Genomic DNA, 15885 nt, shown 5'->3' with positions numbered 1-15885 from the left:
ACCTAGCCAAGTGTGGATCATGGCACACCTAGGAAGGATCTTTCACTAGCTTGTTCAATAGCATTATTTCTAATATCTTGTACTACAAGACTGCTTTATATGTTCTCAACTTTGGTTGCATGCCATTGATAAAATAGATTGCCATTTTTTGCAAATAAAGTTAATCTTTATCTCATGCTTGAATTTATAGGTGATGGAAGTGCACCCTATCTTAATAGGGTGAGCATTGATGAAGCCAGAAGGAGGGAAAATGTCAACACCGACAATTAAGATGACATTCTGATGGGGAATGATTCAGCTCCAAGAGAGACAACTTGGAAAGGTCAATAGCATGATCTGCATTTTGTTAATTGTGTTTAATTTTTGTGTGTGGATATTATGATGCTTTTAGAGAGGAAACATTTAAATAAAAAATGTATAAATTCTGTTTAAAGTTAAAATTGCGCTAATTTTATTTGTTATGCCTTGTTAGCGTTTACTTGATTTTGTTATGCATTAAGAGTAAAAAATGTGCCAAGTCCCTTTTTTCTGCCTTATTATCTTTTTTACTTGATGTTATGATGCATTTACAGTATGAATGTTGTTTATTCTTTTGTAAAAATTATGCTAATTCTTGTTACTGTCCTGGTTCATTCTTTTTATTCCTTACTCAATTTTTAGTCGTATTATGATGCGTTTAGAGTTGAAATGTTGTTTATCCTGTTGTAAAGATTATGCTAATTCTTGTTACTGTCCTGGTTCATTCTTTTTTATTCCTTACTCAGTAGGAAAGCCTCTCATCTTTGAAGGAAGGACAATGGCAGGAAAAGGAAGAGGGTAGAGGAAGAAGAGGACGACTACAATGATAGTGAGCATGATGATGAAGAAAATGACGAGCTGGAAATTGATGATGACGATGATAGCCATGATGATGGTGCAAGTCAATCTAATGGAGGAGATTCGGCAATGCAAGTTGAAAAGGATTTACCAAGCCAAGTTGGAAACAATGTTGAGGTAACAAGTGATGGTAGTTTGGTGAACCGTAGATCCGAACAGGTTAGGCAAGCCGAGAAGGTCAAGGAGGTCACCAGGCTTACAATTGACAAGTAAGTTTCTTGTGATGACATAAATAATTTGCCATTTATGCGCTTTCTTATATTCTGTCATAAACATGTGATGTTTGCTTTAGTCCTTATGATTATATATGTTGTTACAATTGGGGCTGCCATCTATTAATTATCGTTTCTGCCATCTACTTTTGATGTTTATATAATTCACAATGCTTTAGTCCATATGATTCTATATGGTGTTCCAATTGGGTCTGCCATCTATGAGTTGTTGCTGCCATCTAATTTTAATGTTTATATAATTCACAATGCTTTAGTCCATCTGATTTTATATGTTGTTTCAATTGGGGCTGCCATCTATGAGTTGTTGCTGCGATCTACTTGTAATGTTTATATAATTCACAATGCTTTAGTCCATCTGATTTAATATGTTGTTTCAATTAGGGCTGCCATCTATGAGTTCTTTTTGCCATCTACTTGTAATCTTTATATAATTCACATTGTTTTTGTCCATATGATTTTATGTGCTGTTCCAATTGGGTATGCCATCAATGAGTTGTTGATTCTGCCATCTACTTGTAATGTTTATATAATTCACAATGCTTTAATTGCAAGGTTAAGCGGCATGGGAGCAAAAAGCTTTTGGTTTGATGAAGACTAACAGGTGGATGAACAGGAAGTCCGAAGTGAAGGTCTCTGTTCGATTCAATACTTTTGGTGCAAGACTGAAGAGTTGAAGAACAGGAAGTCTGAATTGAACTTTCTGTTTCTATTTTGGGGTCGACATAATTGAACTTTGAATGTCGTGTTAAATTCATTGTGGACTGTAATTCTGAACCGTTATGATGTTCATTTCGACTCTTAGTATCTGAACTATTAAGTCGCATGTTACTCATAGTATCTGAACTATTCAGTCGCACGTTAATCTGGACTATCATGTTGCTTTTCTAATGGTTGCCGCTCTCTGAATTGATGGACTCTACTACTATCTGAATGGTTGCAACTGGAGTGCTGATTTTCAGTCTGATATGTAGTGATTTGATGAATAGATTCAGCTGTTTGATTTTTACATGCATATTTTGCTAGAAATTCTGATACTCAGTTGTTGTTCTGTTGTATTTCAAATTTTTTGGCAAATTTCGTTCATTTTTCGTTTATTTTTCGCCCCAAAATTCAAATTTTGCTATATGATTTTCGTCCGAAATTTTCTGAAAAAATCCGAAAAAACCGAAATTCGTCCATTTCGTCCAGGACCGGTAAAAATAAAAAAACGAAATCCAAAATTCTGGACGTGGTAACTCGGCGGCATGGCAGGCCAGCGAGTCCGCGGGCGCATGGTCGACGATCTTGAGTGGCGGTTGCCGTTTCCAGCGGCTGACAGAGGCATGGCCGGGGCGGCCCTTCCCGCAGCGAGGCGTGCCATTGTTCAACGGAGACCTGTGGGTTGGAGCTGACGCAGGCGCAGGTGATTTGCGTGCTACCGGCGAGCAAGCGAAGAAAGCCGGAAGTACAACTCGGAAGAGCGTCGGTGGGCCAAGGTTGTCGACGCTGAGGCGGGCCATGACCCAGACGACGGCGGCGGAGGACCGCGGCGGGTTGACAAAGCGCGAGAGGCGGAGCGAATCCGCGGCGATGTAATAGCTTAGCGTGGTCCGGCTGTGACACAGTGGCTCTCCTGCTGCGACATGGTGGCTCTCCTGCTGCGACACAGTGCCGGTTTGACGCACGAGAGGCCCGGCACAGGGAGCGGAGACGTAGGGCGGGGCCAGCCCCGGAGATGACGGCTCGCCGGTCGCCGGTTTGGGGTCCGAACGGTGGCGGAGGCCGGTTTGAAGCGAGGGCGCGGGCGTGGTCAATGGACGAGTCCTCGTCATGATGTTTCTCGGGTCATGGTCTCCTCTTCTTCCTCCTTTTTTTGTACCTTTCCCTTTCATTGATTACTTTCCCTGCTCCAGCTCGGACGCTTGTCGTAATTGGACCCGGCCGCTGATTCTGCCAATTCCTAAAAGCTCGGTGGACTTTGTAATATGCCGGTTTCAGAGGAAAAAATTCTAATCAATCTCAGCGGATCAAAGTGATTAGATGAACCGCCGAATGGTAACAATGAGCAGACCGTAACCCTAACTGCTCTTGACTTTGGACAAATCTTGTATTTTGTTGCTCTGACTGTTTGATATTGAAACAATATAACACCTTTGTTGATGGCTTTTTTTAATCTCGAAAAATTGCGAACTTCTCGAACCCTAGAAAAGATGCCTTCAAGAACTCAACACCACCGTGCGCAAGCCCCACGGTGGGCGCCAACTGTCATGGGTTTGTCACAGCAGATGTACTTCGTGTCAGGACTTCATCGTGAGGCCAACGCATCTATGTGGTAGCTTGAGAGGGGTTGAGCGTAATCGAGAGACGCAACACAAGGCAGGGATTTAGACAGCTTCGGGCCCCGAGAAATATCATCCGGTAACAATCCTACATGCTGTTTGAGGCTAGATCTCATTATCACCATGAGGGAGTCGCCGTAAACCGGCTCTCTGCTTTGTGTCTAGCCCTAATATTGTTTCTTCTTACTTGTCCCTCTTTGGGGAGCCCTGCCCCTCTTTATATAAGTTAAAGGGGCGGGTTACATGTAGAGTCCATCTCGGACTAAGACTTCAACTATTTTGACTTCCCTTCCTGGGATTCTTAACGTCTGCCGGTTTAACATTGTCTGCCGGTTTACCGTCTTCCTTAGTCATCTGTCTTAACTGTCTGCCGGTTTACCACCAGTCGGTTTACCGTCTGTCTTAGCCATCTGTCTTGACTCTCTATCTTAACTCTCCGTCGGTTTACCATCCGCCGGTTTATCGAGTCCCAGCCGGTTTACAACTCCAGCCAGGTCATACCGCGGGGTATATCCCCGACAAGCCTTAGAATAAATGGGCTCTGAGAAGGCCGAAAGATAATACGGGTTGGAAACGGCCCAATGGAATAATGGGTCGTTAATGGGTATAAAACGGTACACTGTTCATTACGGGTCAGTTTCACCATGGATCGTTAATGGGTCAAGAGTTACAAAGGGCCTCATATTGGCCAAAGACGTCATGGGCCATACATGGGCCGGAAGTTACAACGGGCTGGAATCATATTGTACCACCCAGATGAACCTAGTAGGCTTAATTCCGATAAGCCATAACGGGTTGTGAGTTAGCAGACCGTAAATGGGCTATATACGAACAGGCCGTTGACAAGCTTTCCATGGGCCGGCCTGCTAACTTTTGACCAAGTCAAATGGGTCGGCCTTTTCACTAGAATGGGCCTATGTTCGGCCATGCCACGTGTCGACATATCGTAGGCGCCTCCTGTCCAATGAGTGGATGACATCTGTCCCGACGGTGAGACAACACGTGTTTCCTATGGCCAATGAGAATTTTACACGTGGCAAATCCACGTTGGTCCGGGCTGTTAACGGGTTATCGGATCCAAAACCGGACCCGATAGCTTAACAGCGACCCGTTAAAGTGGATGACACGTGTCGATTACCCGCTTGACGAAAGCACTACCATGACGCGCCATTTATCGTCATGGAAGTGGACACTTCCTTGATAATAATTTTGGTAATGTTATGGAACACTTCTACAACAGCACATGTACGACTATCTTGATTCTATCATAAAATCGACATGGATGTACATGCATGACAGAAAACGTGACCGACTATGAGAGACATGTATCATCACGGAAGTGTATTTTTTTTGTAGTGTCTTGGGGTTGGAGTCATCAACTTAACTCTCACAACTCCCATGTAATTCACTCAACCAACCCTGTCTACTAAGCATAGAAAAATAACCGTTACCGGGCATTGGTTACATGGGGATTTGGGTTCAACCTACCACATGATACTACTCAAGAACATAACTCAAATTCACCTGCTTGCATGCATGGTGGGGAGGGTAATAACTAATGCAATAAAAATCATAGGTAATAAAATACATGATCAAATGACCTGCCTCGGTGACAGTATTCAAACTCTAACAATTCGTAATAACAAGCTTCGCACTGCGGGTAATCTATCGAAACAAGAAAGACATACATAAGCGTACATTCGTAGAAGCAATACTACAACATCAAGTAAAACTAATAATTACACAAACATTGAAGCACAGAAAGAAAACCAAAAACAAAACCAAAAAAAACACTAAAACTCAATGCAAAGTCTTACTACGAGTAAACCAAGCTATAAATAATTTTTCTACCACTAACAAATTTTAAGACAAAAAAATAAAGTTTTTATTAAATAAATAAAATAAAAACAACAAAGAAATTTTATGCAAAAATAATCAACTTAAAATCATTTTTGAATCCCCGATGATGCTCAGAACAAGTTTTCTAATAAGCTAAAAAAAATAAAATACTTAATATATATTGTTACTACAAATAAAATTACTACAGATAAATTAGTAGAAACTAAAAAGAATATGTCAAAAATAACAAAAGAAAACAATTTAAAGCAATTAAAGTTAAAAGAAATACACAAAGCCTATAAAATACTAAAACAATACTATTTTGATTAAAACATAAATTTAAAGAATCCTACAATTTTCAAATTAATTCATGCTAATAAACAATGTCACAAAGAATTAGTAGCAAAAAGAATCACCCAAAAATAATAACCCTAGCTCAAAATATAGCGAAACTCGTGATTTGAGCAAATTCATGCAAATTCAAATTCAAAATTTTCAAACATAGTCAAACTTAGTATCTGTAGAAACATCATAAAATTTCTAACCTAATTCAAAAAGAATCACCTAAAATCCTACCTAGCGGATAAGGCTACATGGCAGAGCCCTATTGGATGAGGCTAGTGAATGAACGACACTACCGGGTGGACGCCCGAGCCCTAGCAGAAAACGATTCGCACTACAAAAAACTAGTCCTAATGTAGTTCGTTGGATCTAAATCCTACGGTGGAAGGTGGTGGTAGCGCTTACAACAGGGAGGGAGGAGGTCCTGTTGAATATATGGTTTGGTGCATGCATATTGTATAGCCTGGCCCACCTCCTAGTCATTGTATATTTGAGGTTGTGGCCCACCTTGTACTTCATATATACGTGTGCTTTGCACCATCAATACATCGTGAATCATTGCCAAACTCTCGTTTCCAACATGGTATCGTACATAAGATCCTAACCCTAACCATGTGCTGCCGCCGCGATCTCATCGCCGCCGCCGCTGCCCAACACCACCTCCGCCGCCACCCCCCGCCGCCGTCGCCACCGTGTACCCCACGCCGCCGCGATCGCCGCCCCGTATGCGCCGCCGCCCCGCTTCCGCCCACCCAACCCGCTGCGCCGACCTTCGGCCGCGCCGCCTCCCATCCTCCGTGCCGCTTCTCACATGACGTCGCCGCCCTCGTCTGCCCATGGCCTCCCCTGGCTCCTCCGGCACCACCCGCAGCCGCTGCACCAATACGTTCGACGGCCCCGACGATGATGCTCACGTTGTTTGGACCAAGCTCAACGGCCTCTTCACCGACAACGCACTCCAATGCAAGGTTTTCTTGCACGGCGAGTTTTTTGGGTGCCAGCAGCTTGACTCGTCTATCGATGATTACTGCATGCGCCTCAAGAAGCTTGTTGATGACCTCCGTGACCTTGGTGAGAAGGTCTCCGACGAGCTCCTCCTCAGCACCCTCATCGCCGGCCTGAGCGACGAGTTTGGGAACGCCGCCTCCAACAACCCCCTCATCACCAACCCGACGTTCCCCAAGTTCGTCGCCTACCTGAACTTGGAGGAGAAGCGGATGTTGATGTCACGCGCCCGGGCCACCCACACCGCCCTCACCGCCGGTACTCACGGCGGTGCGCCGCCCTCCGCCTTGTCAAGGCCAGACCCGGGCCCCTTCCCGGCGCCGCCGCCACCCGTGTTCCCCTCCCGCAGCCGCAGCCAGCTCCTCTGCCGCCTCCTGTCGAGCAGCAGCAGCAGCGCCGCGGGGGCCGCCGTGGCCGAGGCGGCTGCAAATATCAGCAACTAGCTGCGCCTGGCGGGGCGCCGCGCCAGCAGCAGCCGCAGCTCCCCCCGGCAGCCTGGCAGGCCGCCAAAACCCCTGGACCGGGGTTGTGCACACATATTCCATGCCTATACTGCGTGCGCCCGCTCCGGGCCTCTTCGGCGCCCGCCCGGCCGCTCATCAGGCGCTTCACGCGGCCCCTCAGGCATACCAGCCCGTGCCGCTCTACGGCCCCTCTGCGGCCTATGGGCTGCCTCCGGCCGGTGGGTTTGTGGCGCCCCCGCCTCAGCAGGCGCCGTCCGCCCCGGCTCTCCCACCGGCGCTCCTCATGGCCCTCCACACCGCCCCCACGTTGGAGCAGTACACTGGTGGTGGCGATTGGTATATCGACACCGGAGCTACGGCTCACATGGCCACCAACCCCGGTAACCTTCTCACCGCCTACCCCGTTCACACCGCTGCTCGCGTTATCGTGGGTGATGGTTCTTCCAAGCCTATTACTCATGTCGGCCATGCTGTTTTTCCTTCTAACTCCATGCCATTATATCTTTCTAATGTTCTTGTCTCTCTTGACATCATTAAAAATCCTGTTTCCATTCGTTCTCTTACACGTGATAATACTATTATCGTTGAGTTTGACATGTTTAGCTTTTCTGTTAAGGATGCCCATACCCAGATGGTGCTCCACTGATGTGACAGCCCTGACGAGCTCTACCCGGTCCACTCCTCTACCTCCTCCGTCGCTGCACTCATGGCGCTTTCCACCGGAGTGGACCTTTGGCATGCTCATCTCGATCATCCCAACACCGCCACCCTTCGTCATATTCTCCGGAGTTTTTCCTTCACGCGTAATAAGATCGACGATCACACTTGTCATGCATGTCGTCTCGGCAAACATGTTCGTCTTACTTTTAGCAATTCCTCGCATGTTGCATCATACCAATTTGAGTTAATTCATAGTCATGTTTGGACCTCTCCTGTTGCAAGTAACACAGGCTATCTTTATTACCTTGTCATACTTGACGATTGTTTGCACTATGTGTGGACCTTCCCATTGCGGCGAAAGTCGGCCTCGGTTGCCACTATCATTGCTTTTTACTCCAATATCTCCACGCAGTTTCGACATCCCATTCATGCGTTGCAAACAGACAACGGGAAGGAGTTCAATAACCTTGCGATCCGCAACCTTCTCGCCTCACACAGCATGATCTTTTGTCTCAGTTGTCCGTACACTTTGCAACAAAACGGCCGCGTTGAGCATGTGCTTCGCACTCTCAATGATTGCGTTCGCACCCTCCTCTTTCACGCCAACGTGCCACCATGTTTTTCTCCCGAGGCGCTCGCCACCGCATCACTACTCATTAACATTCGTCCTTGTCGCCCTCGCGGGAATTTTGCACCTCATCACCTCTTGTTTGGCACGCCACCTTCCTATGTTGAGCTCCGCATTTTCGGTTGCCTGTGCTACCCCAGCATCGCTTCCACTGCTCCTCCTAAGCTCGCCCCTCGGTTTGTGGCCTGCATCTTTCTCGGCTACCCCCCAACACCAAAGGCTACCGCTGCTATGATCCTATCTCACATCGGGTGATCACTTCACGACACGTTTACTTTGATGAGATGGTTTTTCCGTTTCAGCAGGTACCTTCGGATTTTGCGGCTTTGCCCGCTCCCGATGACGGCCGTTCCCGTGCCTCTCTTGGGCCGCCTCACGGCTTTGAGGGTGCCCCCCACGCCACGTGTCGAGTTTCTCCCCGGTTGGCTGCCCTAGGGGCTGCACCTCCCTCAGCGCCCGCGACGCCCCTGGTGTCCCCGGCCTCGACCACTTCGACGGCCTCGCCCGCTGCTGCCTCACCCGCGGGAGTGTCGCCCGCCGCCTCGCCGGTGGCCTCGCCTGCGGCCTAACCGGCGGCCTCACCCGCGGCGGTCTCGGAGGAGGTGGGCTCTTCTTCGTCGTCGCCCGTCTCCACTCCGGACCCGCTGCCCCGCCCGATGACTCGCTCTCAGGCTGGCACTCTCCAACCGAGCGCGCGGTACCCCAGCGATGACTACCTTCTCGCTGCTTCCGTCTCTGAGCCGTCTCCTCTCCCATCGTCAGCTCGAGCCGCCCTTCGAGATCCTCATTGGCTCGCTGCGATGCAGGAAGAGTTCGACGCGCTCCAGCGGAACCGTACCTGGCAGCTCGTCCCTCGGCCGCCCCGTGCCAACATCATCACGGGAAAGTGGGTCTTTCGGCACAAGACTCGTCCGGATGGTCCTCTCGAGCGCTATAAAGCTCGCTGGGTGATTCGGGTTTTTCGGCAACGCGCGGCGTTGACTTCACCGACACATTTGCCCCGGTTGTTAAACCGGGCACGATCTGCGCTGTGCTCCAACTAGCCGTGTCCAGAGCTTGGCCTGTGCATCAGTTGGACGTGTCCAACGCCTTCTTGCATGGCCACCTGGCTGAGTAAGTGTTATGTGAGCAGCCCACCGGCTTCGTCGGTGCCACGCATCCAGATCATGTGTGCTTGCTCTCCCGTTCTCTCTACAGATTAAAGCAGGCACCTCGGGCCTAGTACCAGCGCATTGCCGCCTTCCTGCAAACGCTCGGATTTACATCGACTCGTTCCGATGCGTCCCTCTTTGTGTATCATCACGGAGTTGATACGGCCTACTTGCTGTTGTACATCGATGACATCATTCTGACGGCATCCACCGTCGCGCTCCTTCAGCGGCTCACTGCTCGTCTTCGTGATGAGTTTGCCCTGAAGGACTTGGGACCTCTGCATTACTTCCTTGGCATTGAGGTCGTTCGGCGACCAGATGGGCTCTTCCTGCATCAGCAGCGCTATGCCCATGAGCTTCTCGACCGAGCTGGCATGTTTAACTGCAAGCCTTCTCCCAAGCCCGTCGACACCAAGGCCAAGGTTTCCGCTTTGGAGGGTTCGCCTGCATCTGTTGCAGCATTCTACCGCTCCATTGTGGGCGCCTTGCAGTACCTGACTCTGACGCGCCCCGACTTGCAGTATGCTGTTCAGCAGGTCTGTATTCACATGCATGCTTCGCGTGACTCTCACTGGACTCTGGTGAAGCGTATCCTCTGATACATACGTGGCAGCAAGTCCTTGGGACTTACGCTGACAGCCTCCGCCTCCACCGACGTTGTCGCCTACTCTGATGCAGACTGGGCCGGCTGCCCGGACACACGGCACTCCACCTCGGGGTACTGCGTCTAGCTTGGGCCGTCCCTGATCTCTTTGTCCTTGAAGCGACAGCCCACCGTCTCCCGCTCTAGTGTCGAGGCTGTGTATCAAGCAGTGGCTAACGCCGTTGCTGAATGCTCTTGGCTCCGTCAGCTGCTCCAGGAGTTGCTTTGTGATGTTCACAAGGCCACGCTCGTCTACTGCGACAACGTCTTCTCCGTCTACCTCTCCGCCAACTAGGTCTACCATCGCCGAATGAAACATATTGAGCTCGATATACACTTCGTTCGTGAGCAGGTGGCTCTTGGGCGCATCTGGGTCCTCCAAGTCCCAACGGCGCAGTAGTTCGCCGACGCCATGACAAAAGGATTGCCTACTTCTATCTTCGAGGAGTTCAGGTCCAGTCTTTGCGTCTCCCATGACGCTTCGACTGCGGGGGGGGGTGTTGAATATATGGTTTTGTGCATGTATATTGTATAGCCTGGCCCACCTCCTAGTCATTGTATAGTTGAGGTTGCGTCCCACCTTGTAGTCCATATATACATGTGCTTTGCACCGATCAATACATCGTGAAGCATTGCCAAACTCTCGTTTCCAACAGGTCCAATGAGTTCCGAGGTGGCAACGGTCGTCGGGCGGTGTCTCCTCTGGGTCCCGAGCTCCAGGAAGTTGCTCCCAAGATGTGGACGACAGCGACGCATAGCTGGGTTGTGGCGGTAGGGGTCGACATTGGCTAATGGCGGCAGAACGGGTGATGGCATGTGGTGGTAGCAGTGAACTATGACGAGGAATTTGCGGTGGCAGTGGTAGACGGCGAGGTGGGGATCGAGGGGGAACTGGTCCAGGTGGGGTACCCTTTATAGTGGTGGCCTCGGGCACGTTCAAAAGGCATGGCATCGATGCGTTGGTCCGATCCGGCGAGGAACCACAGTGTGGAGAAGGAGATCGAAGAGAGAAAGGAAGGCGAGCGCGCCAGTGGGGGGATTGGGCAGTGGGTCTGGGTGCTCAGTGAGAGCGAGGAGGGAAGATCTGATCGGACGCCTGATACGTCTCCAACGTATCTATAATTTCTGATTGCTCCATGCTATATTATCTACTGTTTTAAACATTATTGGGCTTTATTATCCACTTTTAAATTATTTTTGGGACTAACCTATTAACCGGAGGCCCAACCCAGAATTGCTGTTTTTTTGCCTGTTTTAGGGTTTCAAAGAAAAGGAATATCAAATGGAGTCCAAACGGAATGAAACCTTCGGAAACGTGATTTTCTCATCAGATAAGATCTAGGAGACTTGGACCCTCCGTCAAGAAAGCTACGAGGTGGTCATGAGGGTAGGGGGCGCCCCCCTCCCTAGGGCGTGCCCCCTGCCTCGTGGGCCCCTCGAAGCTCCACCGACGTACTTCTTCCTCCTATATATACCCACGTACCCCAAACGATCGGGGGCGGAGCCAAAAACCTAATTCCACCGCCGCAACTTTTTGTATCCACGAGATCCCATCTTGGGGCCTGTTCCGGAGCTCCGCCGGAGGGGGCATCGATCACGGAGGGCTTCTACAGCATCATCGAAGCCCCTCCGATGAAGTGTGAGTAGTTTTACTTCAGATCTACGGGTCCATAGCTAGTAGCTAGATGGCTTCTTCTCTCTTTTTGGATCTCAATACAATGTTCTCCCCCTCTCTTGTGGAGATCTATTCGATGTAAGCTTCGTTTTGCAGTGTGTTTGTTGAGACCGATGAATTGTGGGTTTATGATCAAGTCTATCTATGAATAATATTTGAATCTTCTCTGAATTCTTTTATGTATGATTGGTTATCTTTGCAAGTCTCTTCGAATTGTCAGTTTGGTTTGGCCTACTAGATTGGTTGTTCTTGCCATGGGAGAAGTGCTTAGCTTTGGGTTCAATCCTGCGGTATCCTTTCCCAGTGACAGAAGGGGCAGCAAGGCACGTATTGTATTGTTGCCATCGAGGATAAAAAGATTGGGTTTTTATCATATTGCATGAAATTATCCCTCTACATCATGTCATCTTGTTAAGGCGTTACTCTGTTTTTAACTTAATACTCTAGATACATGCTGGATAGCGGTCGATGAGTGGAGTAATAGTAGTAGATGCAGAATCGTTTCGGTCTACTTGTCTCGGACGTGATGCCTATATACATGATCATACCTAGATATTCTCATAACTATGCTCAATTCTGTCAATTGCTCAACAGTAATTTGTTCACCCATAGTAGAATACTTATGCTCTTGAGAGAAGCCACTAGTGAAACCTATGGCCCCCGGGTCTCTTTCTCATCATATCAATTTCCATCACTTTATTATTGCTTGCTTTTACTTTATTTACTTTGCATCTTTATACCAAAAATATTATTTATCATCTCTATCAGATCTCACTTTCGTAAGTGACCGTGAAGGGATTGACAAGCCCTAAGCGCATTGGTTGCGTTGAGCTATTGTTTTTGTGTAGGTACAAGGGACTCGAGCATAGCCTCCTACTGGATTGATACCTTGGTTCTCAAAAACTGTGGGAAATACTTACGCTACTTTGCTGCATCATCCCTTCCTCTTCGGGGAAATCCAACGCAGTGCTCAAGAGGTAGCAATGCCCAATCCGGATATGATTCGGTGCCGGAGGTGTATCTAGGCCGGATCAAATGCGGTGGGTCAACTCGCACTGTTTCCTATTTAACCCAATTTTCCTATTTTGAATTTCCGACAGAAATGAAAAAATAAAATGGAGAAAAAGAAAATATTTTATGTAGACAATATACATATATATCAAAATGACCAGAAAAATAAATCCTAAATGAGGAACTATTTTTCAGAGGCAAAACAAAACGTTTACAAAATAATCTTTTTTAAAATTCCAAATAAACTCAAACTTGAATTTCATTTCTTTCGACATTATTTTCTTCTTACTTTTGGGATGTTATATTACCTCCTCTCATACTTTTTGAGCAAAATATATTGTCAGTAATTGTTTGAAAATAATTCAATTGCTAGTTTGAAATGAATACAAATTCAAACAGAAAACTCAAATGCCTTTGAGATATCAAATTCCACCACAATTCAAACAAAATGCAATAGATGCTTAGCTATAATTGTAAAACATTCCAAATTTGGGATGTTACATGTTTTTTTGTAGTGCATCATTCTCCTAATGATGTGATCTCATTATCAAATAACAACTCATGTCTATGGTTAAGAAACTTTAACCATCTTTGCTGAACGAGAAAGTCTAGTAGAGGCTAACTAGGGAGACGGTGTTGTTTATATATCCACACATGTATTTAAGTTTCTGATCAATACAATTATAGCATGAATAATAAACATTTATCATGAACAAGGGAATATGATATTAACTAATTTATTATTTCCTTTAGGCCATATTACCAAGAATATAAGCCGGGGTTGGGCTCATCGACAGACATATTATAATTCCTTGGTATTCACGTATACTTTGTGCACCCTCCAATTGCAATATACACGAGCAGGAGTAGGGTATTACCTTGATGTGAGGGCCCGAGCCTACCTAAATACATTCTAACAAATTAACCTTTGGTTTGCCTTGTACCACTTATGGAATTATCGAAATGCTCATCATCACAGTTATCCCAACCCATTGACAAACTAAGCCATGCCATGAAGCAGATATGTAGATATGGTAGGAATCTACTCTATGTGTTTCTTTATTTTCTTCTACAAGCTAGAACCAACCTTCCAAGGGAAAATATATAACCTACTTCACACGAGCCGACTGAACTTTGTGGTGGAACTGAAAACATGCATGCATTGTGAGTGCGCTCAATCTGAAGTTCTGAACTAGAATTACAAACAAAAGGTGTCATCTTGCACCAACTATCGCAAACTCATTACGAACATGAACTATCATATTTGTAGGATCACATTTCGATACATGTGAGTAGTATAATATATATTTATATGCAGTTTAGCTAGTTCTCTCAGATTATAACCTCACGGCTTGGTGTAAAAGGAATGAACCACGTAGAGGCAAGATGTGTATCTCTCTCGTGGCTAGTTACTTGCATTGTCTCCCACCCCAGATGCACATGGAAGCTATCTTCTTCTAGATTATCCCCCCGCGGGAGGTGCCCTTTTCTCTGATCCAGCGGTTGGATTGACCACATTCCATCATGTCGCGTGCAAGAAGTTGGACTTGCCTGAATCGACCAAACTAATGTGACGAGGCAAGGTTGTATTCGAAGAACACGCTTGTCATTAGATGAAGAGACTCGGCACTCCGGCCCTCCATCATATCTACTGATGTATAGTTCTCTGTGCACACGGCAAGAATTTTTGCAGGAAATTGAACTCCCAGACCAGTGAGATGCACCTCAGCGTTACCAGAATCAAATAAACAATATACCAAATTACCTGAATCGTTCAATCAAGATTTTTGCGAATCAGACTCGCATGTGCCTAGGAGTAATTAATTGCCAAAGTTGAATAAACATAGGCATCGACCAGTCATGCAGCGGCGGACAGAGTCGTGAGCTATGAAGCCACAACCATGGTTAGAGCTGATCTGATCCTCTTTGCGAGGGAGACCATCCATCTACAAAGATGACCAGTTAGCTGGGATCCCGCCTCGCCAGCTAGCAACACAGTATGATAAAAACAAAAGCAATTCATCTCAGAGTTCACAAGCCACCATGGATGGATCAAGCCCCAAGCCCCCAACCAACAAGTAATTCTTATTACAAAGATAAGATTTGACAGCGAGAAAGATAATGATAGCGCCTTCGATCGCCTCTTGGTAAGAGGAAGGAGAGGACTACAAGCTCAACCTACAAGCAATCCCCTGGAAATCACATGAATTACAAGAATGTCCCTCTCCTCTCTCATCTCTCCTCGTCTATTCCCTCTTCGTCTTCTTCTTCTGGGTGCTATCGATGTGCCCGCCAATTGGCTCCGTCGCAGCGTAGATCTCGTTGATCAGGCGGTAGCGCTTCACCCTCCGCTGCCTCCCGGCCACCTCGTGCTCCTCATCTTCCTCCCAATCCTCGGAATCGCCAAGAATTATTGCGCCAGGACCTGGCGGCACTGGCGTGGCCTTCGCGGAGTGCGGAGGAGAGGAGGACTGACCTGAGAGCGCCATGCAGGGGGAGACGGGGAGGACGCGTGGGGTGCCCATGGGCACGTTACTCTCGCTAAGGCGAATGAGCTGCTCGGCCGCTTCCAGCTCGAGCGCCGTGAATTCCTCCACCTCTGCTGGCGTCGCCGCCCTGGACTTCTTCCTCTTGGGCTTCGGCTCCATCTTCCCCTTCGCAAGTTGTACCTTGCACTGTAAGTTTTTCATGGGAGATTTGTGTGGGTGGGTTGCCATGGACGCGCGCGTTCGCAAATTTCGCCTCCACTCTCTCTTCTAGTCTTTTCTTTGGTTGTTCCCCTTCTCCTTTTCCACTTGTTTTCTGAGAGATAGGGGCTTGGCTTTTATTTCTATATTTTCCCTTGTATTTTTGGCAATGTTTCAATTATTTCCCTAGGTAGTTTCCCATTAATGACATAGCCCGGAATCGATTTGGCATGACAACCGTTTCACGCGTAATTACCATTATCTTATAATCCAACGCAAATACGCATCACCGTGTGGACGCATGTCACATTGTGAGTTGTCTGGTTAATCAAACGTGGAACACGTCTAATTGG

At 47.4% G+C, this 15885-nt stretch overlaps 1 protein-coding gene across 1 annotated transcript; it reads right to left on the bottom strand.

Moving 5' to 3' along the window:
* Positions 1 to 14991: 14991 nt before the first annotated feature.
* On the bottom strand, positions 14992 to 15565 carry LOC147972471 (uncharacterized). Its single transcript, XM_087523080.1, has one exon. The coding sequence runs from the start codon at positions 15560 to 15562 to the stop codon at positions 15092 to 15094; it is 471 nt and encodes a 156-aa protein (XP_087379206.1). The 5' UTR covers positions 15563 to 15565; the 3' UTR covers positions 14992 to 15091.
* Positions 15566 to 15885: the final 320 nt, after the last annotated feature.

The sequence above is a fragment of the Triticum urartu genome, chromosome 5A (genome assembly GCF_056163025.1).
Source record: "Triticum urartu cultivar PI428250 chromosome 5A, HENAU_Tu73, whole genome shotgun sequence".
NCBI classification, from domain to species: Eukaryota; Viridiplantae; Streptophyta; class Magnoliopsida; order Poales; family Poaceae; genus Triticum; species Triticum urartu.
This window is presented reverse-complemented; position numbering and strand designations above follow the sequence as displayed.